Genomic DNA, 23,366 nt, shown 5'->3' with positions numbered 1-23,366 from the left:
GAAAAAAGGATTTTTCAATACATGAAGATTATACTTTTTTACAAGAAAATGCTACTGTTTTAAACTATCCGGTTTAATTCAGTGTTACTTTAATTTCTTTATTTGTGAAATTTACTACCAATTTCTGAGTGAAAATCAATTCTAACTTTTCTCTTCAATTCTAACCATCAATTCTCTTTTTCATCAGTATATATATACAGGTCCTTTTCAAAAAATTAGCATATTGTGATAAAGTTCATTATTTTCTGTAATGTACTGATAAACATTAGACTTTCATATATTTTAGATTCATTACAACACAACTGAAGTAGTTCAAGCCTTTTATTGTTTTAATATTGATGATTTTGGCATACAGCTCATGAAAACCCCAAATTCCTATCTCAAAACATTAGCATATTTCATCCAACCAATAAAAGAAAAGTGTTTTTAATACAAAAAAAAGTCAACCTTCAAATAATTATGTTCAGTTATGCACTCAATACTTGGTCGGGAATCCTTTTGCAGAAATGACTGCTTCAATGCGGCGTGGCATGGAGGCAATCAGCCTGTGGCACTGCTGAGGTGTTATGGAGGCCCAGGATGCTTCGATAGCGGCCTTAAGCTCATCCAGAGTGTTGGGTCTTGCGTCTCTCAACTTTCTCTTCACAATATCCCACAGATTCTCTATGGGGTTCAGGTCAGGAGAGTTGGCAGGCCAATTGAGCACAGTAAAACCATGGTCAGTAAACCATTTACCAGTGGTTTTGGCACTGTGAGCAGGTGCCAGGTCGTGCTGAAAAATGAAATCTTCATCTCCATAAAGCTTTTCAGCAGATGGAAGCATGAAGTGCTCCAAAATCTCCTGATAGCTAGCTGCATTGACCCTGCCCTTGATAAAACACAGTGGACCAACACCAGCATCACTGACTGTGGGTACTTGACACTGGACTTCAGGCATTTTGGCATTTCCCTCTTTTGCAGGTGTTTAGAGTTAATTAGTTGATTCAGATGATTAGGTTAATAGCTCGTTTAGAGAACCTTTTCATGATATGCTAATTTTTTGAGATAGGAATTTTGGGTTTTCATGAGCTGTATGCCAAAATCATCAATATTAAAACAATAAAAGGCTTGAACTACTTCAGTTGTGTTGTAATGAATCTAAAATATATGAAAGTCTAATGTTTATCAGTACATTACAGAAAATAATGAACTTTATCACAATATGCAAATTTTTTGAAAAGGACCTGTATATATATATATATAAGAAAGGTTTGAGAATGACCTTTTGTTTTTTCTACCTGTCATGTAGAGTTTCAAGAAACGCAACCCTCCAAAAATGAGCCTGACCCCCGAGGCCCAGGACTCTATGAGAAGATCAAGCTTCAGTCCTCAAACTACTGCTGATACAGACACTTATAACACTCTCACAACCAGATCAGCCTCATTCGGCCCTATATCAGACAAGGAAAGAATGGACTATGAAAGTTTTCAAGTGAGCATGAATGTTATATTTCCAATAGCCTTGGATACTTAAACCATACTTTTTCTCACAACTTTCTACTAACAAGTATAAAAGCCTGTTATTCTTGTTCTAAATCCATCAGCGTGAGCAGGACCAGCTGTTGTGTCTAGTTAGTCAAGCACAAAGTGGACGTATGGATGAACAACGCTGCTCGATTAACCCTTTATCACCTAGACATATGGATAACAGCCAGTCAGGTAAGTCTGTCATGTGTAATAATTGATCAAATAGCTACAAAGAGCTAACCAATCAACGCAGTTTCTGTTTCTCTACACCCTTCAAACAGATCAAGATGTCGAGAAGTTTTTTAAACTCATTGCTAACACCCAAAATCGGCAGCTTGATGACCAGCGGGCGACGCTAAACCAGCTGCCGGAGATAAAATCGCCTCATGGTATGAGTTCTCAGGATTCAGATCAGCTCTTCAGCATGGTCTCCAGAATGCAGGCGAGTAAAATGTTCAGATGTTTCCTTCGTCATTTAAAGGCATTATACTACGTTTGGGGTCAGTAAACAATAAAAAAAAGTAAAAAAAGAAAATAAATTAATGCTTATATTCAGCAAGTATGTATTATATTGATCAAATGTGAGACTAAAGACATTTATAATGTTATAGGAGATTTCTAATTCATATAAATGCTGTTATTTTGAATTATTCGTCAAAGAATCATAAAAAGTGTAACCTGGTTTCTACAAAAAAAATTGCAGTATGTTTTATAATACATTGAACTCTTCTATTTGTGATGATTTGATGAATGATACATTTGTGAAACTATGCACAGCTCTAACAAGAGCAAGGTCCCAAATATAGGCCAGCAAAAAAAGAGGCTTATTTTAAGATGTTAATCAACATTTACTAGCGCTCTCCTGTTTCCATAATTGGTGGATACCCAGAAATAGAAACCTGGATAGACTATCATTAATTTAAAAGCATTCTGTGATAACGATGTACTCTTGTATTATTTTCTCTTTGGCAGGGCTCAAGAATAGATGATCAGCGCTGCTCTGCTCCCAAAATCCAGCTGGGGTCTCCTGCCCCCCCAAAGAAGTCTCACTCTCAACTCGTATCCCTGTCTGGATCAGGCTCGCCCACTAAATCATCCCGGAGATCGGGATCATTCAGCCCTGCCTCTGAGGTGAGCAACCACACTGCACAAATCAATCCAGACAGCATCCAACTGGAGCACAGGCAATTCTGAATAAAAATTTAAAATCAATGGATAACCTTTTTATAGGTTATAAACATCATTTATAACATAATCGTACCACTGAAAGTGACAAAGATAGATAGAAGATTTAGTATGAACAATACACCCATATATAAGTTGAATTTACAATTTTAAAGAAGAAAGATGTTCTGGGTTTTACTGCATTTGTTTGTTGTTTCACATTTTATGTTAGTTGTCTGTTAGGACAAGAATGAACCTTTTGACTAAATCTGGCTAAATTTATGTCAAAATTTTGCATTGTCCCTTTTTAAAAAAAAATAATAATAAAAAAAAGTAATAAAACGTGAAGAGTTTATTTGCAAAAACCATGTTTTTTTTATTATGTTTTCATTTTTTTTATTGTGTTATATTGTGTTAGTTAGTTAGTATTTTTTTGTTATTTTTTTACCTAATCAAAATAACCCAACTGTAGTTTGATTGAGATTAATTGGAATGCACAATGAAAAAACTTGATTTTTGAAAATTGTTTTTGCAAATGAACTCTTCGTGTTAAGTCTGTGTCATGATGTCCGTTAACACAGGCAGTTTTTACATTGTAACCTATGTATACAAATTAAATTTATAGTGTTTCTTTCTCTGCATCAGGTACAAAATAGTATTGATCAGGACCAGCTTTTTTCACTGGTGCATCATGCACAACAACGGCGAATGGATGACCAGCGGTGCTCATTTGAACCTTTTAAAAAGACTTCCTCCTCTCCAAAGAACCCAAACGCTAGTCCCACAGGTAATCAATTCTGCTTATTATGAATTACCTGCTCATTATAAAAAAAGCATCACTGCAATCCTAATGGCTTGTTTCATGCAGAGGAAGATCCTGAGCAGTTATTCAAACTGGTGGCCAACTTTCAGAGAGGACGACTGGATGACCAGCGTGTGACACTTGGTGCATTGCCAGGCATCCAGAACTCCAGCACTGGAACTAAGAGAGAGAACAATAAAACATTAGCCCCTAAAATCACCCTGAGCCCCGCGTCACCTGCTGCACCAAAAAACGTTTGTTCCAGACCTTCCTCTCCCACTCTGAGCGTCAGTGAACCAGACACACCTGTCAGGCCTCCCCCCAGATCGGCCTCATTTTCCCCCGAGAGATTACTGCATGATGACCTGTCTGCGCAGGTGAGGGATTTTGTGTTGCATGTACTGCATCTACTTTTGCTTATCATCTCTAAAAATTCAACTGAACTTGTTGATATTAATTGGAAGCCCACTTTTGTTTTACAGATATCATTTCAAATTTCCATGTGCTTCTCTCCACATCAGGTAGGTACTGTAGATGACCACAAAAATTGTATAAAGTCATTATATGAAAGTCATTATACTTCCACACTTCTGAAGTCATACGTCACAATGTTTCAGCTGTTTTTGTCAGTATTATGAAATTCAATTGGGACCCAAAGCTTTCAAACTCCAAAAAGGACTGAAAAAAGTTTAAAATGATAAGTGGATCAATTTTCATTTTGTCAATGTTGTCAAATTTCATTTTTGTCATATTCAAAGCATAACAGTGTGGTCACTATGAACGTTTATAAGAACGTTTTTCTATTTGTCTAGAGAAGACTTGCATTTTTATATAAAAACAAATGAGCTTTTTGTAGGCCACTGTTACAGCTGGAGGCTTCATGGTGTGTGTATATACCATTTTCAACAGTATTTGCCAAAAGTGCTAGTCATTCTTTAAGTAAAACTTAAGTACACTTAGGTAAAAAATTTTAAACATGAGGCAACCGGCTTCATTTTTTTTGTGTGTGTTTTTTTTTTTTTTTTTAGTTTACTCGGCTTATGGAAAAATTGTTGTCAACTCAAAGTTTGATGAACTCATGCTTTGGCCAAAAATTAAAAAAATTATTCAAGTGCATCAACAGTACAAAATCTAAGTGTAATGCCTATTTTTGGGTCTCTTTCAGACGCATGGACCAAATAACCAGCCATGTCCATTCCCTGAAATCTTCCTCACAATCGGACAACCAGGGGAGGCTATAGTCATTCCTCTCAGCCCAAGGCCTGGCAGACCGCTGTCACTCAATGTGAACACACCCGGGTCTCCTCACAGGTCTCCTGCCAGTCAGGGACACTCAAGACCCTCTTCTCCACACCCAGGAGACATGGCTAGTCCAATGGGCCCATATGAGGATTACATCTCTCTGAACCAGAGAGTGCACACCACTCAGCTGCAACAGAATAATGTACGGGACAGAGCAGAGCCGAACAAGGTGGGTAAGAAAGGAAAAGGAAAGAGTAATGGAAAGAAAGAGAAAAAAGAGGGAAGCAAAGAAAAGAGAAAGTAGGACGCTACGCATGTTCATATAATCACCTGGATGAATGTCAGTATTACAAATAAGCTTGTTTGCTAAATAACTAAATAAACTAGTTGGTTTTTTAGAAAAAAATATATTTGCATTTGATTTAATTTGAAAAAAAAACAAGTTTTAATTAGCATGTTAAAATAAGCTATGTTCACACTGGAAATTAACATACCATTTATAAATGTATTCTGTATGGTTTTATTTCATGGCTCAGGGTTTGAGTAAACTGACTGACTGAAGTGTATTTTATTTGTGTCTTTTTTTATCTGCTGTGATGAATGATCAAATAGGCTTGTGCTGTTTATGTTGTGTTTGATAATCTCTTGTGAATTGAATAAATAAATATGCATTTGTGTGAAGCTTTATGTCTGTTTCTAAAATTAGCGTTACCTGTTCTGTTCATGTTTCATATAAAATAAATCATCATCTAATTAGGCTACTGATAATGATCTCCTGCAAATGTACATGACTTTAAACATGTTTCCACATGCAAAATTTTCAGTAAACATAAACAATTTTTTTCACTGTGAAACAAATGACAAGTGAGTACACCAAGCAACACAAGACTGCACACCCTAGAACAGACTTGATAGGCATGATATAGGGTCTGACAGATAAACTGCATGCTCCATCTATTTTCAGTGTTGATGTTAAAGAGTTTGCTACGTATATTCAGTTTAACATCATTAAAGTGCAAATATCATTCAACTGAGCTGTGTGTGTATATGCACTTACTGTACATTATCTTCTTGCTCCGTCTATGCAATTAATGCAGGCCCCTGAATGTGCGGGTTTTATGCCGTATTTAATTAAACTACACAGGTAATATTAATGGTATGACCTTTTTCAGATGTGGCCAACATTACGATTTAATATCTGCAAACAGTTTATTAAAATAATACTTTTAAGATTTAAAGTAGGGCCTGCACTACAAGTACTGCTTCAAAACAATTCAGAGCACTTCTTTTTCCACAAGTGAAACTATCAACACTTTTTTAGACAGTTACTTCTCTAATAAAACATTTTTCGTTGCAAAGTCTACTTAAAGCTCACTCCACAATAATGGCTCTCTTACATTGCCGTCCATTAAAAACGCCCTGATCCCGGAGGCTCCCCCTAGAGGAGAAGCACGACACAACCTCAAGCCTCTGCCAGAGGCAGCGACAGCCAATAGGAATCGACTTCACGCGGAAAAGGCGGGGCTTTTGTACTCTACGTTACGTTCCCAACACGTTGGGAAAGTACTTGTTTTGTTAAGAATTACTGACTTTTTAAAATTATTAAACGGATTTTCTCTGGTTAAGGAAAATGCCAACGCTTAGCGGAAAGGCAGACGTTTTATTCGTATGTATTTGTGTTTTCAAGTCGGTTTTGTGACATTTAATAGTCTTTTCCTAGCTAATTTAGCTGTGATTAGCTTGCTAACTCTGAGAGTTTAAGATAGCAAAATACAAAAATAATGTTTTAGTATTTTATTTACTAACATCTGTGATTTATTACCTGTCAAACACGAACTGATGTGTTGTCGTGTCGTTTGCATTGATTAACATTGTGTTTAATAATAGACTGAATGCATAGCAGTAACGTTAGTTAGCTTACATGATTAGCAGCAAGTTGCTAACTATATGTGAAGTTAAATAACCATTTTAATCGAACAAATATGATTCAGCTCGAAATACTTCTACGTCCCTAACGTGAGTTTATCTTTTTGAGCTTGCATTCATCGTTGTTCATATAGTTAATAGAGTCATGTTTACATTGCAGGAAGATGATGATTTGCCTTATGAAGAGGAAATCATCAGGAATCCGTATTCAGTCAAGTGCTGGATGCGTTACATTGAGCACAAGCAAAATGCTCCGAAATCAGTGCTCAATATGATCTATGAAAGAGCTTTAAAAGAGCTGCCCGGCAGGTTTGTGCATGTCCTCTTGTTTTCTCTTATAATGAAACCCCTGTGTCCTGGAACCTAAAATAGATTTGCTTCTTTTCTTATGTATTTCTCAGTTACAAGTTATGGTACAACTACCTGAGAGAGAGAAGGAAACAGGTGAAAGGCAAATGTGTCACAGATCCAGCATATGAGGAGGTGAACAACTGTCATGAGAGAGCACTTGTGTTTATGCATAAGGTAAAGTTTAAGTTTCTTACATTTTCACGTTTCACAGTGGTGCTGTGTGACTGACAACATCACGTGTGATTTGACGGTTGCCCATTTATAGCAGACTGAAGGCTAACTTTTTTGTCTCCTCAGATGCCGAGGATATGGATCGACTACTGTCAGCTCATGGTATCTCAATGCAAAATTACACGGAGCAGACGGACATTCGATAGGGCTTTGAGAGCGCTACCCATTACCCAGCATCCTCGGATCTGGCCCCTGTATCTTCGCTTTGCCTGTAACTTGCCTCTCCCAGAAACAGCTATTTGTGTTTACCGCCGGTACTTAAAGGTAAGGGTTGGAAGTTATGCTGGAAACCAAAAACACACTTGATTGTCTATATTAGTTTGTGTCAAACTTTGTGCTTAAGGTGTAAATTATTAAAGCTATCTACACACTTCCTTTTCCTTTGTCCTTTTTGTAGTTGTCACCTGAGAATGCAGAGGAATACATTGATTACCTGCGTTCGGTTGGACGTCTGGATGAAGCTGCGATCCGGCTGGCAGCTGTGGTCAATGATGAAAACTTTGTTTCTAAAGAGGGAAAGTCCAATTATCAGGTCAGAAATCCCAGGTTTTACATTTTTTTAATGAGTTTGTCCACCTGTACATCTGGAGTGTAAATACACTACTTTTCACAAGTTTGGGGTTTGTTACAATTTTAATTTGTATATTTTTGAAAGTAGTCTCTTATGCTCACCATGGATGCATTTATTTTGTCGACAACAAAGTAAAATATATTTTGAAATATTACTACAATCTAAAGTAACTGCTTTCTATATTTAAAATGTAATTTATTCCGGTGATGGTAAAGCAATCATTACTCCGGTCTTCAGTGTCACATGATCCTTCAGAAATCATTCTAATATAATCTAATATTTGTGCTCAAGAAACATTTGTTATTTTCAATGTTGAAACAGTTCTGCTTAATATTTTTATGGAAACCGTGATAGGTTTTTTCAGGATTCTTTGGTGAACAAAGTTCAGAAGAACAGCATTTGTATGAAATAAAAATATTTTGTAACTTTTTCTACACTGTCACAAAATAGCCTAAGATGCTGACATGGCATTAAATAAAAATATACTACTACTACTTATTGTCACTTTTTATGAGTTTAATACAGCTTTGCTGAATACAAGTATTAATTTCTTAAAAAAACTGACCTCTTACTGACGCCTCAATCTTAAAACTAAAATCTTTCTGACCCCAAAATGTTGGACAGTAGTGTATTGTACACAGATTTATCTTAATTATAGTTTCTAATTAAATGATGCATATTCAAAGTGATGCAGTCTGAAATTGGTCAACATTTTATTGTATGTTTTCTGGCATATTCATGCTTGAAGACAAAAATGTAGGTTGCACATCTGGATTTGGTGGTTTAAAATAGGTCAAGAATTGTATTTTGGATTAGAAAAATATGATTATCTAATACACTAGTCTTTATTATAGGAATTATAATTGCTTAGGTCCCTAATCAATTCATTGAATTGTCATTCTAAGAGTAATGCATCAAATGTCCATCCTATTCTCTGTCTCCATTCATGCATTCATTTAGTTTTGTGAAACATTCACATACTCTGCAGAATGTACATATTTTTTCTTGTAAAATTTAATTACAGCTCTGGCACGAGCTCTGTGACTTCATCTCACAAAACCCAGACAAGGTGACTTCACTGAAGGTGGGAGCGATTATCCGAGGAGGTCTCACTCGCTTTACTGACCAGCTTGGAAAACTCTGGTGTTCTCTGGCCGATTACTACATCCGTAGTGGACACTTTGAGAAGGTAAAACTACAAATATACAACATCTTAAGACTCCTCTGGATAAACTAACCCCTATCATGCACAAATTGACTCCATTAAGTTGTTTTTTCAAGGCTCGAGATGTATACGAGGAGGCCATCCTAACCGTAGTCACTGTGCGAGACTTCACCCAGGTTTTTGACAGCTATGCGCAGTTTGAGGAGAGCATGATTGCTGCCAAGATGGAGACCACGTCTGAACTAGGAAAAGATGAAGAAGGTGAGAGATTTTTCCTCTGAAGACCTTGTAGCAAATAATCCTTGATGTTGGTCTGACAGAAATCCTGATTTCCCCACTCTAGATGACATTGACTTGGAGTTGCGATTGGCTCGTTTTGAGTTGCTGATAACTAGACGACCACTTTTACTAAACAGCGTGCTGCTGCGTCAGAACCCTCACAATGTTCACGAGTGGCACAAGAGAGTCAAACTCTACGAGGGCCAACCACGACAGGTTGGAAAGATCATTTCCATCTTTAAATCGATTGATATTTGTCTCAACATAACTGCCGTGTGTGATTTATGCATCTTATTCTGCTGTTTCCTATAGATCATCAACACATACACAGAAGCTGTGCAAACGATAGATCCCATAAAAGCCACAGGAAAACCTCACTCTCTCTGGGTGTCCTTCGCCAGATTCTATGAGGATAATGAACAGCTGGATGATGTACGACACTTCCTATGTACTTGCAACTTTGTAGATAATTTGTTGGTTAAACTGATGGTTAACTATTTCACTTGAACTTCAAGGCTCGGACTATCTTTGAGAAGGCAACAAAGGTGAACTACAAACAGGTGGATGATCTTGCTGCAGTGTGGTGTGAATATGGAGAGATGGAGCTGAGACATGAGAATTATGACCAAGCTTTGCGTATACTAAGGGTAAGAGACTAGTGAAGCAATTTGGTCATAAAACTTTTTCCAGATGTTGACGACCCTTTTCTTTTCAGAAAGCAACCGCGATTCCGGCAAGAAAAGCAGAGTATTTTGATTCATCAGAACCAGTGCAGAATCGAGTATACAAGTCTCTGAAAGTGTGGTCCATGCTTGCAGACTTAGAAGAGAGTCTTGGCACATTCCAGGCATGTTGCTTTGTCGTTTCCTTTTCACTGAGGGGGAATGTATGTATGTTCTTGCTGTTTTGTATGTTAATGTAACTGTTGCTTTTGTCAGTCCACAAAGGCAGTGTATGATCGCATCATTGATCTCCGGATCGCCACTCCTCAGATCATCATTAACTATGCCATGTTTCTTGAAGAACACAACTACTTTGAGGATAGTTTCAAGGTAAGGGGATTTAACATAACCTTCTGTTTTTTTATTATTATTGTTTTGTTCTTTTTTTTGTTGGTGAATTTACTTCTTTTCACTTTAACAAATCTGTCTATTTATAAATAAATCTGGATTTTGATTGAAGGCATACGAGCGTGGCATTGCCCTCTTTAAGTGGCCTAATGTCCATGACATCTGGAACACATACCTCACCAAGTTCATCGACCGTTATGGAGGCAAAAAGCTGGAGAGAGCGCGAGATCTGTTTGAGCAAGCGCTGGATGGGTGTCCTGCTAAATATGCCAAAAGTAATAATGCAGAAAACACAAAATTTTATGATTAACTACCTTCATTTAAGATTAAGAGTAAATGCCTGGAACCCTGGTCCTGATTTAATTTGTGTTGTTTAACAGCTATCTACTTGCTGTATGCTAAGCTGGAGGAGGAGTACGGTCTGGCGCGACATGCCATGGCTGTGTACGAGAGAGCCACTGCAGCGGTAGAACCAGAGGAACGTCATCAAATGTTCAACATCTACATCAAGCGGGCAGCAGAGATTTATGGAGTCACTCACACAAGAGCCATCTATCAGAAAGCCATTGAGGTAAATCACTTACTCATTTAAAAATATCAGGGAGTGTAATCGTATGTGTTATGTACTTTAATGAGTTAATTTGGTTTGGTGCAGGTCCTGCCAGATGAGCATGCCAGAGACATGTGTTTGCGCTTCTCTGACATGGAGAGCAAACTTGGGGAGATTGACAGAGCGAGAGCCATCTACTCGTACTGTTCTCAGATCTGTGATCCGAGGGTAAATCTTACAGCACCGGCCTATATTACTTTTCTCATATTGTGTGTGTCCTGTATTTTGACTGACTTAGCATCTCTTGATCAGGTGACTGCTCATTTCTGGCAAACGTGGAAGGAGTTTGAGATACGCCACGGTAATGAGGACACCATCCGTGAGATGCTGCGGATTAAACGCAGTGTACAGGCCACATACAACACACAAGTCAACTTCATGTCCTCTCAGATGCTCAAGGCAACCACCAATGCTACTGGAACAGGTACGTCTCATTTATTAAAGCTAACTGGAAATCATAATGGATTGTTTTTAATAAATGTGCATGATTGGTGTGTTATTGGTGTGCATCAGTGTGTTGATGTCAAAATCCTGAAAAGGATTTCATAGTGAAATATGTTATGGCAGTACATGGTGTCACAAAAAAGAATTATAAGAAGATTTAATAAGAAGTTAAGAATAATAATAAGAAGATTTTGTGCTTGTGTGAGCTCAGACTGTACCCTTGGAAAGTTAAATGTTGACTTGTGGTAATTTCCAGATTAATACAATTTGTGTACAATTAATCAGAGCACTTAAAGTTGCAAATATTTAAGCAAAATGCACTTTGTTATAATGCACTTTTGTCTTCAATAAATTGAAGAAAAATGCAGAGTTCTGTTTGTTGAGTAAATGTGTTCAGCATTAACTAATTGGCTCTGGCCCATGTATTTTTATTGAATCGTATCGAATCGTGTGACATTGTATCAAATCGTATCGAGACAGCTCTGTATCGAGGTACGTACCGAATCGTGACCTGTGTATCGAGGTATGTATCGTATCGCCAGGTTCTCCAAGGTATACAGCCCTAATATATATATATATATATATATATATATATATATATATATATATATATATATATACCAGTGGCGGCTGCTGGTCTTTCAAAGAGGGGAAGCTCATTTTCGGCCTACATCATAAAAATTGTCCATTTATTTATACGTAAATTCTGCCATCGTGTGCAGTTTGCTAGCTGGCTAGTTCAACGCCTGGCCTACTGTATGAATGACTGAATGAACAAACGATCTAAAAAAACATTAAACTCGACGGAGGAAATGTGGGAATTAGGTTAAACTGAAACAAGGAATGTGGTGTATAATTGTGTGAAATGTATAATGAAAATTGCCCAGCAATTTCGCCAAGCAAATATCAAGAAATAGGTTGCAGCAGTTTGTCTTTTGACTACACTTGCAAAGTCCACTATGGGACTGAGCTCAAATCAGTGTTGCCAACTTCTTTCGATGGAAAGTAGCTAAAGCCAGTTTGAAATGTCGCTAAATGGCGCCAGATGACGTCATGCGCTAATTAGCATATTAATTACGTCATCGCGTCATATTGCCTTTTACATTTGTTTGTCTCTCTGTACTCATACTGTATTTTAATGCAGCCAAATTCTCAATAAAACTGTTCTCCTTTATATATTTTACTGTTTATGTTGTCAGTCAACGGGATAAATATGAAATAGTGACTGAAACGCAGCCCTTTAAGAATACATAACCAGCTCTCCCTCCCAAGAAGTTAGTCTGCACAAAAATCCTAATTTATAATCGAGCCGTCGTCTGATGAAATCAAATAATACACACAAGGTAAGACAAGACAATTCCTGTGCTGTGATTTCGGCTATATTTGCATGTAAAATTAGAGAAGCAACATAATATTTATTTGAACTGAACGCTCCTCTCAGCCGCTCACTGAACAGAGAAAGAGGGGCGTGCGTGCTGACCTCGCGCCGTTGCGGCAGTTCCAGCGATCACAGAGACTCGCTAAGGTTTGTCAAAGAAGTCGCTAGATTTGTCGCTAGTCACTTTTGGGGAAAAGGGTCGCTAGGGTGGTCTGAAAAGTCACTAGGGTGGTCTGAAAAGTCGCTAAATTGGCAACACTGGCTCGAATGGCTTCAGCATCAGCGACTTCTTATCAAAAGGAGATGCAGTCTTTCGACAAACCCTCCAATCATCACGCAGAAGCCCGGAGTCCAGCCCCGCCCACTCCTCCATTCACCCCCAGAGACGCTGAGCGTCCGGGGGCGGGACATAATCTCAGCATTTATCCAATGACCGTCTAGTTTTGAAGCGCTGAAAAAAACTGTTCAAAGCAGCCCCATAGAAGTCAACGGACGCTGGGCTTCAACAGGCAAATGCACTGATGCTACGGGAATATATGAGAAGGAAATCGAGTCACCTGCTATATGTAGCTGATTCTGAACGAACTCGTCTTCGAGATGAACGTGCTCTAACGCATTTTTAATCAATAAAATGTTAACACAATAGTACATGTTTGACCATAAATTTTTTGACATTATAGGGGAAGCTGAGCTTCCCTTGCAGTCTTAAAGAAATCGCCACTGATATACACACACACACACACACATTTCGATACCTAAGGGGTTAATCTCATTAACGTCAGTGAGCCAATAAGCCTGCAGCACTAGGTGTGTTTGACTAGAAGTGACGCGGTGCTGATTGATCAGTGTTTGACATCCGCGAGAGCGTTTCGAAAGCGTACGGAGCAGTCTGCTCTCTATATCGCGCAGTTTCGCTTACTTGACACAGACTGAAGCTCGCGTGACATTTCAGCGTCTGCCGTCTCACTAAATGAGGACATAAACACATGAATAACAGCTCCAGAACTGCTCTGAGAGTCACTTCATCAGCATTTTACCGTTTGATTTGAGTAAAACTTGCGTCATATCATATACGCACAGAACTGTAAAGGTATTCCCGGAAACCCGTCAAAATAAAAGTTCGGTTTAACTTGGAAGACACTGCGGCAGAAATGAATTAATATTGTTCAGCAGACAGTACATACTGCTACTACTAGGCTACTATTAAAATTATTAAAACTCTTATTTTTTAATTAATGATCACACAACATTTCTTCCATGTTTTAATTTTAATAGTCAAATTTTGTTTGCCAAAATAAATAAAGTTTTAGTTTCAATAATTTAAAAGAAAAATGAAATTAATGTTTTATGCCTTCATTTGAAAACCAGATACAGAACACAGAATTTCTGAGGAAAAAGAAAACATTTCATAAGGCTGTTTTAAGAATAAATTTGAATAAACTAAGTAGTTTTTATGCATTCAAATAATTAGACATACTACACCAGAATTTAATAACAATAAAACATTGTGAAAGAAAATAAAACATCCACTTATGAAAGTGGATAAAGATTTTAAATTTCTTGAAGTCTTTAACAACCTCGAATAAATGAATAGAAATGATGATTCTGTCTGAGCTATGCGTTTTAAAACGAGCACGCACTAGTGTAAACTGAAAACTATTTGAGCTTTATTAAAATTATTTGTACTGATTTATTGTTGGCTATATTTTGTTCCTTTGTGCATTGGCTCAGGAGATGAGTCTTTGAGTCTGTATAAACATCAACAAGCTGAAAAAAATAAAACCAAAGTTTTTTGAGATAATGTAATCTTGTTAAAACTGTTTTCATAAAATTGGTATCGAAAAAAGTATAGTTCAGGAACCGGTATATATATGTCTCACACACACACACACACACACACACACACACACATATATATATATATATATATAAAACCCACAATAATGACTGGAGCAGTTGTTATTGTTGACTAAAACTAAGAATAATATATATATATATATTTTTTTATTAATGATAAAACAAATTAAAAAAATGAATGTGAATGAAAATTAGAATAGTTGCTTTGGCAACAAACAGAAATATTTAACTGATATATTTGTTAACGTATTAAAATGACTAAAATGAAAAATAAAGCTGTACAGAAAAAAAAATTAAAATGACAAAAGCACATATAATTACAAAAATGTAATAAAACTAAGAATGAAAATTTTATATTATCATTGAGAAATGATAATATATATTTGGATGTAAAATATATTCTCTTACCACAGGTGAGAATGGTAAACAAATAGGTGCTGGATTAATCCACAAATTGAGGTTATATAATAGCATATCAATTCTTCCTTGTGTGCTTAAACAGTTTTTAATTGCTTATGTTTTACTTTCAGATCTTGTTCCGGGGCAGAGCGGAGTGGATGACATGAAGCTGCTGGAGCAGAAAGCTCAACAGCTCGCTGTAGAGGCTGAACAGGACAAACCCAAACCTAAAGACAAGATCCTTTTTGTCAGGTATGCATCGCGCCCTAGTCTGAGGCAGGCCACACTGATCAATCAGAGCATGTAGGCTGTGTGGTACATACAGCTGGTTCAAAGGCTTATTTAAAGGTTCTGCCCTTGTTGAAAATTAAGTTTCGATTGTACTATTTACATCGCTTGACTTTTGTTTGGTTTGTACAGGAGTGATACCTCTCGCAGTGAACTCGCTGAACTGGCCAAACAAGCTAATCCAGATGAGATTGACATTGATGATGATGAAGATGAGGATGCAGAGGATGGGGAACCAGATGGTTAGTTCAGATGGGGGATGATTGTTTTTTTTTTATGATTTTCAGTGGTGTGTCTTGGAATAGCTGCTTAACTTTGGTAGTCTGATCATTTGCATTGTTTAATTGCAGAGGTGCAATTAGAGCAGAAGTCTGTCCCTACTGCTGTCTTCGGAGGACTAAAGGAAGACTGAATTTGCTGCAGTTTTACAGATGATTACAAAACACCTGGATTCAGTAATCAGGAAACACAGGAATGAATAGCAACATGCTGATGGGAATTCATGTGAATGGCTTATTGCATTGTTCAGACCTCATGTTGTCACTCTTTGCAGCATTTACATGCTTTCAATTTCTTCATCCTGACATGGGGTAGATGAAATGTTAAAGCGCTTGAACTATTGTTTACCCCTCTCTACTGTATATTAAAAGAACAATCAACATGCCTGACATCTGCAGATCATTTATTATCAGATTGCAGAACTGTAAACTCTCTGAAGGCACTGCCCATAATTGCATGGACACATGGGTGGAGCTTTTCAGATGTTTGTTTGTGCAAACATCTGAATGCCGTGGTTTGAGAAATATGCCAGTGTAAGAAAAAAGAAAACGGCGCATTTGGTCAGTGATGTCACTGTAAACTTTCATTATAGTTTAAAAGTTTATTCTGTTTGTAGTGTGATGTGGAGTTATTTTAGAAGTTTTCCAGTATATGTGTTTATAAAAATAAGCATAATTGAATTATTTTATTTGCAGTACACTGAATGCTGTTTCCACTACAAACAAAAAAGGAAAACCGAAGAATGAAGAAAAACAAATGCCCTGTTCATCCCTAATTAGATTAAAATAGTCCTCGGAGTTAATCTTCTTACAAAGTTCCAGCAGTGGTCTCTTTAACATCATGTGACCTGGACCTTCACTGAATTATGTCCTCTGTTAGGTCTGTCCACAACCTTCTTTTTTTTGGTGAAAAGTCCTTACTGCACATAAGTGCCATACATTGTTTTGCGAATAAACCAGTGACTGTCAAATCCTTTTAATGACATGCTGTGGCCTAAATACTGGTAATTTGATGAAATATCCACAACATTATGCTGGTCAGCGTGTGAGGCGAAACAATAGGCTATAGCTTTGAAACAAAATATACCCTTTTCTCCAACACATGTATAGAAATACAAAAAAATTAATTAAAAAAACCTAAGAAAACTGGTGCGGTTGACACTATACTCAGTTTAGCATTGTAACGCCGTGACGATTATATGTATTACGCTGTTCATAATGACTAATATTTCCCTTTCGCACCCTTCTGGGCAAGTTCTACCTGTCCTGCACCTGCTTCCATGAGTTAAAGCGCCTTCCTACCTGCTGCTCGAGTTCACATTCCTAGCCCCGCCCCTTGTGTCCTAAACTCTGGAAGCTGATTGGATGCCCGGCGGGATGATTGACAGGAGCATGGAGTACCTGGAAATCAGACGCTTGCGGAGCGAATCAGCCAGAGAGATGTGGACTCTGAAGCGGCGTCGAAAATAGTGAAACATCCCCGGGAATATCGCTGCACTTGTCGCTCCGATAGACTAAAACATACCTATACGTATGAAAAGAAGACCTGGAGAGGATTAAATTGTAAATTCCATTATTTTTCTCCGCAACGCAAGCCTTAAATATCGGCCTTTCGCAGTCCCAATGCTGTGGTCGCGTGAAAGCAGAGGATGACTGTTTGATTTTGTTTCATTGCTCACCGCATCGCCTTCCTGTCTTTTTTCTGTTTTGGACCTGCTATGGTGGACTCGAATGCAATGAGGAAGACTTTTGTGGTCCCGGATATAAAGCCATTGGACCAGTATGATTTGACCAGAGCTAAAATCTGCGCCAGTGTTGGGTGGCTTCTGGCGAAATCTTACGGCAATGCAGGTAAATACAGCGGCTGTGTGTCAAACCCTAGTGAGCTGCATACCTAGATTGCATTTATTTTTCTTCTGAGTCAGTTTAATCCAAAACTGCGCAAAATATGCTGTCTGTAACCCCCCACCATCCCCAAAATACCGTGTAGCTAGGCAGCTCGCTGGGTTATGAGACACAGCCATTTGAGTCTAATGTATTTTAATTTCCTTCTCAAATCATGTGCTGTTCTCTCTCTCACCTGTGTGTTTTGAGGCCAGCATTTGCTCATTGTTCAGTGACTGCGGAGGAAAGCATGTGTGAAGGTGAACAGCGTGTAGACTCAGCGTTTTTCACAACACAAAGACCATATGAGAGGTGGAAAGCAGCTGCTGGTTGTGATCCAGCAGTGTCTTGCTACAATATACATTCAGCCTGGCTCTTGAATTAATGCTTTAATAAATTAATAGTCTGATGCAAGGTCTAAAAGTGTGCTTTCCACACTTCTGGCTCTGATAACACACGAATAATATGATAAAATGTTTGTATGCATAATGCTATAACCGTTTCATGAAGGCAAATCAGATTCCTATAATTTTATATATATAAAAAATAATTATAAGTAATGTTAAAATAAACAAAATTTTTAAATAAAGCGAACTATGCCTTAATATGAGAGAGGATAAAACGTGTCCTTGTTTGCCCGTGATCATTTTCCATGCTGGCTTAATCCTTGCAGTAGACACGTTGTTGTCTGGGAATTATGATATGATGGGAAGAAATGTAGTAGTTTTGAGCTGAATATGAATATGTGTGTTTTGTGATGAAAGCACCTATGTGTCATGAGGCGTGCACACACCCACTATCACCAACCCCTTTGTTAATACACCCACAAGAGCACTTAGAAAGATGCAAGAGGTCTTGGTTTCTGACAGAGCAGAAGGTTGAGAATTACTAAAATGCTTTGTATGTTTAATTATTTCCTTTGGAAATATTAAAAAGACATAGGCCTGTAAAAAGATGCTAAAAATGATGCTTTATGTGCATGGATAGCTGACATGACGTCAAGCAGTGACCGTGTGAGGTCAAAGCATCACTTCCTCAGCTGCTTATTAAAGTGTATTAAAATATTTGTTTTGTATTAAAATACAAGTACAATTTCAAGTAAAAATAGGCTTTAATAAAATATGCACTAATTTAAATACATTTCCTGAACAGAAATCTGAACATTGATTAAAGCCAGGTTCAGAATTCATGTATTGAACATTGAATATATTGAACAAGGCTTTTTCTTGAGTTGGTCACTTCAAAAATTCCTGTCAATAAAAAAAATATATTTTATAAAATGTCAAAGTTTTTAATAAAATGAAAATGTGAAGTTTGGTGTATTTAGGTGTTGCTGAAGTGGAGATAATAATTACTTAAATGTGTATTTTGGATGTTTTCTCTTCACTAGTCAGAATGAAGACAAGTAATGGAGGCAAAGTAGACCGAAATATCAAAATTGACCAGTGCATGAAAAACAAAACAATGGTTTTGCCTGTGGTGTCTTGCCTTTAAAAGAAATGGTCCCAGACACAGTCCCAGTGTCTAAAATATGCATTTTCATTTTTAACATTCAAATTCATTCAAAAAATGTCAATGTCATTTGTCAACTCAATTCATTTCCCACTGAGACCATGCAGCCTTACATACTCTTTTGCCCTTTTTCCTTTTGTGCGCTTGTAGTTAACATCAGTGTTGGTTATTGGATTTTAAAACCAGCCTGAGAATACTTTTTCATTAGGCCTAGCTGATGCGTCACTCAGTCTATGTGTACAGTGTATAATCTCAGTGTTCCCTTCACAGTCAGGTGAGAAGGACCTCAGTGTATGGTGAGGTGCTCTGTGCTCAGGAACAGTTCACTGGCCTGCGAATTGAAGCTCACAAGTAAAAGATTTGTTTTTCTCTCTGGGTGCAGCAGATGGGGTAGTGAGTGTGTTTTTTTGTGTTCTTGGATTGTTTTTAAAAAGCCGCATTGTGTTCACCTAATGAACCACTGTTAATTCAGATTGTAAGTCTGCATTCCTGTTCTTGCTTTAGTCCTTGAGCCCGTTTAGAGTCGCCGTGAGCAAGCGCACAAACAGCAGACCTAGATTTAACGGTTCTCCTTACTCATAACTTGTATCTCCGAAACGGGTGGAGAATTAGAAGATGATTAAAGATGTTTTGTTTGCATGAGTAATGTAATCTTTAATCTGCAGTCTGTAATTTTCAAGTACAAATGAGTTTCGATTATACAGTGGCGTGACCGTATTCTAAGGTTCTTCTAGAACATCAAGTTTATTGCATCAAGGGAAGTCAAAAATAACTAATATATAATAGGCCCTAAATAACAGAACATAAGCTAGAGCTATGCTGTTGTGTTTCTGTCTGCCATAGAATGCATTGCTTAGTGCAAAAATGGCAAACGAGGTGAGAAAATAAACGTTTTATTATTAAAATTATTGATAAAAGTTCAATGTAATTAAAAAGGTATTAGCAAATTTGATCTAATATTTGTGTGTAATGTGTATTTTTGTGCCTACAATAGTATCACTCCGTTAGCTTAGTTTACCGTGGGAAAAACTACATTACCCATGATTCTGCAGAGAAATCTGCACCAATCAGAGAACTGCCACAAGCAAATTGCACCAAAACAACACTTTAGCAGCCATCCACTCCCATGAAGCACTGTGCATTTGCAATGAATGTAAAATACATTTCTGTTTCTGTATGGTGTATATAGATAATAACATCTTTATATCGGTAGTTTTGTTTTTCTGCATTGTTTTTGATTTTATTGTAATCGTAGTGTTTTGTAGTTCTTTCCCTCATTAATCTGTTAAGTACACAGTCTTGTCCCTTTATCTTTTTGGCAGATTTTCTAATACATTTAGCCTATTTTTGCTTCAAATCAAAGTTTGTAATATTGCGATTACACCTTGTAACTGGTTGGTTTGGTTTACAACTTATAGCTCCTTAACTAAAAGACTTTTAAAAATCTCGATGAGAAAATACTTGCCTAAACAAGGCTACTGAAAAAGGGGTAGGCGCCACGCACTCTGTTGGAATCACTCAGAAGTCTTCTGTGTGTCGTGTTGTTTGTGTGGTGTGTGGAGTTTCTGCCTATGTAGAATCTTCCATCTGTTTAATTTATGAGATTACATGATGATCATGATGCTGTCTTACTAGGCAGCTGCCTATGAAAGAAGCAAACAGTGAGGCGGCTCTCTAGTTTTTGAGGAGAGCTAATGTTTTAGTCACAACGCAATCATGCTAAATTAAATATAGAAACACCTTAAACCCCAAACACATCTAGATTTTCTCACAAAATGTTCCTTTTGTTGCAGATTATCCGCCACACATAGTTAGGATCTGCCCTGAGTGTGAGAAACTGACATCTTCGTAATTCACCTGGTTGACGTGTAATTAAGTTGTGAACGCCAGTGTGTGGCACTTCTGTTTGTATTCACTCCCTGCACCAATAGCAGACCTGTGCGACCACACCCTCTGGTCAAAGTCACCCGGTCTGGCACACAGAGTCGAGCCGGAGAGAAATCTCACCAGATTAAAGAGGCTTGGCTGGAGTGATGGCTGTATTTCAGCGTTGAGATGTGTGCGTGTGTGTGACTTTAGAGGTCTGATCCAGCACTGCACTTGTTTCCCTGCTTGAACCCGATGACATCATTGCTTTCACTGCGAGTCTGAGATGTAGCCCTCATATTTATACCCACGCTTTTAAGGCATACTGTGCTGCTACTTGCTACCTGTGTTATCAGCAAGGGGTCTGTGCAAGTGTGTTTTTTGGCTTCAAGCGTGACTATTACTGTAGCTTTTACTCAGGGGTTAAGGATTTTTCAAAACCCCTGACATAGTAAACTTTGTTGCGAGTGTTTGTGTTATGAACGTGAATTATAACTAAAAAATAGCCAGAAACTCACCATGCCTTGAAAAAAAAGAAAAATCAAGACACACAAATTAAAAAGAAGCCTGTATACTCTAATAATGAAAAATAAACATTGAAAAAAAACAAAACAAAATGACACTACTTTAAGGGAAAAGTTGCAAACAATCTCAATGCATGGTAAGAAAGATCACGTGACCAAAATGTTTTTTTTATTTTGCATTCAATGTTTCTTTTTACATGACGACAATGTAATAATAATAAAAAGTTTTGCTATGCATTTTCAAAAAGTTTTGCATACAGACCAAATGATCAAAATGATCAAAACGCTTAAAGTTTTCAATTTTTAGCTGAAAATGGTGTCGTGTAAATGCCCCCTTAGAGTGCGTGGGCTTTTTAAAATTTTTGTTAACATGAATGATAATTCAAATCATGTAGCTTCTTTGATGTATTATTTACTTATGAATTATGTTTTACTTAAGTTATTATTATTAATTATGTACCTATTGTTATTGTTGTAATTATTGTAGAAAATGAAAAATGTGCAACTGGGCAGTACCTTTTAAAAAGAGACTAATATGTACCTTTTAAGGTAACAATATGCACTTTTTAGATGTAAATAATGTACAAAAGTGTACTTTTTGAAATGGTATCACTCCAGTTTTGTACCCATGTACAAATAACTAGTAACTACAAGTACTCAGAACACCTTAGCAGCTGTATTGCAATGTCCTGGCACAGGCTGGCAGTGAATTTTTCATGGTTAGGCGCTACTGTTTACAGAAAATGTAAAAATTTGACTTCGTACTGAAAGCCAGAACTTCATTCTGGATGAATTTGGCTGTAATCCTTGGAGCTCTGTCCTAGTTGTCCTGTAACAAAGTTTTACGCACATCAACAACAAAAAAAAGTTAACACAACTAATGCAACACGTATCTTTAACACTCCCTCCTCAGATGGCAGAATTGTTCTTATCTCCCTTGATAACCATAAGGAAGAACACTGATAAAGTGTTCCTCATCCATGAATGTTTAAGGACGGCCAGTGTTGTTATGACCCGATTTGCTCGTTCCTCTCTAATGGTCGTGTGAGCGTTTTGCCTGTAATAGTCATGCTGGAATCATCAGTGTGTCACTGCAGTGACTCAACAGGTGAGGTGGCTCAGAACGACTGTGGCCTTTGTTTGTTTTTTATCATGTTGTTTAGGTAATTACTTGAAGAACACGCCCTTAAAATCTGAATTCTTCATAATGAAAGCTAAGATTAGAATGAGAGTCCAGTGGCACGATCTTGGCTTTTTAACCAGTGAAGTTTGGACACAAAGTGGCCACTTGCAGTTTCTTTTTGTTGTGCTGACTCAGCTTACTGTGTTGGTGTTTGTCAGAGATATGAAGAACGCTTTGTAGGCATACCTTTGTACAGATGCTGGTCAAAACACAACCACAGCCTTCAAAGTAAGAAGTTAATTTGGAAAAGTTTTTTTTGTCTGAACCATTAACCTGACTGAAAGAAACGGCGCATCCAGTAAAAGATTAAAAGCCAGTCTGTTTAACATCAGTCAAGATGACTTGACTGAAGTTTGCCATGTTTGACGTTTTGCTAAATTACTACTTTATTCAAAGTATGCTGTTTAAAATATACTGTTAAAAAGCTTGGATGTCAGTATGATTTTTTTAAATTTATTTAAAAGAAGACTCTTATGCTCATCAAGGCTGCATTTATTTGATCAAAAATACGTTTCAAAAGAGAAATATGTGAGTTTGTGTATTTCAGGGAAAATACACAATATTCACAATATATTACAGTAGTCAACATTTGAAGTGGATCAAAACTTTGTGGTCCTAAAATCAAAAGAATACCTGTTCTTGTCTCAGGATAGCTTTGATGTTATAAGAGATATGTTCTTATTTGTAATATGCCTGGTTTTTGCATGATATCGGTGCATATAGTCTACATTTTTTGTCAAGCGCGTAACATTTTGTTGATGAAACTGCATCATATATTGAATGGATTGTTCCTGACTCGAGAGGCCAGTGGACCAGAGCATAACGGTCATAAAACA

The 23,366-nt window shown here is 37.3% G+C and overlaps 2 protein-coding genes across 7 annotated transcripts in view; both read left to right on the top strand.

The window, feature by feature from the left end:
* The first annotated feature begins 6,201 nt into the window (after positions 1–6,201).
* On the top strand, positions 6,202–16,671 carry LOC306848148 (pre-mRNA-splicing factor SYF1-like). 3 transcript variants are annotated; one of them, XR_013782209.1, is made up of 20 exons: positions 6,222–6,380; positions 6,801–6,949; positions 7,042–7,165; positions 7,289–7,486; positions 7,620–7,754; positions 8,818–8,982; positions 9,075–9,219; positions 9,302–9,453; positions 9,550–9,669; positions 9,753–9,884; positions 9,953–10,084; positions 10,176–10,289; positions 10,420–10,582; positions 10,688–10,878; positions 10,963–11,085; positions 11,170–11,341; positions 15,127–15,247; positions 15,416–15,525; positions 15,634–15,787; positions 16,258–16,671. XR_013782209.1 is itself a non-coding variant. In XM_079382518.1 (19 exons), exons 2-19 carry the CDS (start codon positions 6,864–6,866, stop codon positions 15,693–15,695), a joined length of 2,445 nt encoding a protein of 814 aa, XP_079238644.1. In that variant the 5' UTR covers positions 6,202–6,277; positions 6,805–6,863; the 3' UTR covers positions 15,696–16,248. The 3 variants fall into 3 exon arrangements, 2 of the variants coding, with proteins under 2 accessions (XP_079238644.1, XP_079238643.1); XM_079382518.1 differs by lacking the exon at positions 16,258–16,671 and having other exon boundaries at positions 6,202–6,277; positions 6,805–6,949; positions 15,634–16,248; XM_079382517.1 differs by lacking the exon at positions 16,258–16,671 and having other exon boundaries at positions 15,634–16,245.
* Positions 16,672–16,944: 273 nt separating this feature from the next.
* The window catches only part of camsap3 (calmodulin regulated spectrin-associated protein family, member 3), a 36,077-nt gene continuing 29,655 nt past the window's right edge, over positions 16,945–23,366 (top strand). For all 4 annotated transcript variants that reach the window (XM_079380535.1, XM_079380533.1, XM_079380534.1 and 1 more), the window contains exon 1: positions 16,945–17,412. In XM_079380535.1, coding sequence (XP_079236661.1) covers positions 17,280–17,412 — 133 coding nt within the window. In that variant the 5' untranslated portion in view covers positions 16,945–17,279. The remainder of the gene's footprint in view (positions 17,413–23,366) is intronic.

This window comes from Barbus barbus, assembly GCF_936440315.1.
Source record: "Barbus barbus genome assembly, chromosome: 3".
NCBI lineage: Eukaryota > Metazoa > Chordata > Actinopteri > Cypriniformes > Cyprinidae > Barbus > Barbus barbus.
Note: the sequence above shows the minus strand (reverse complement) of the source record. Positions and strands in the feature narration are given on the sequence as shown.

Bases quoted from the DNA above. Each gene is read 5' to 3' on its own strand.
- LOC306848148 (XM_079382517.1), top strand. From the start codon at position 6,345: ATGCCAACGCTTAGCGGAAAGGCAGACGTTTTATTC. The intron at 7,487-7,619 runs GTAAGGGTTGGA...TCCTTTTTGTAG, and splicing joins TTTACCGCCGGTACTTAAAG to TTGTCACCTGAGAATGCAGA. The intron at 8,983-9,074 runs GTAAAACTACAA...TGTTTTTTCAAG, and splicing joins GTAGTGGACACTTTGAGAAG to GCTCGAGATGTATACGAGGA.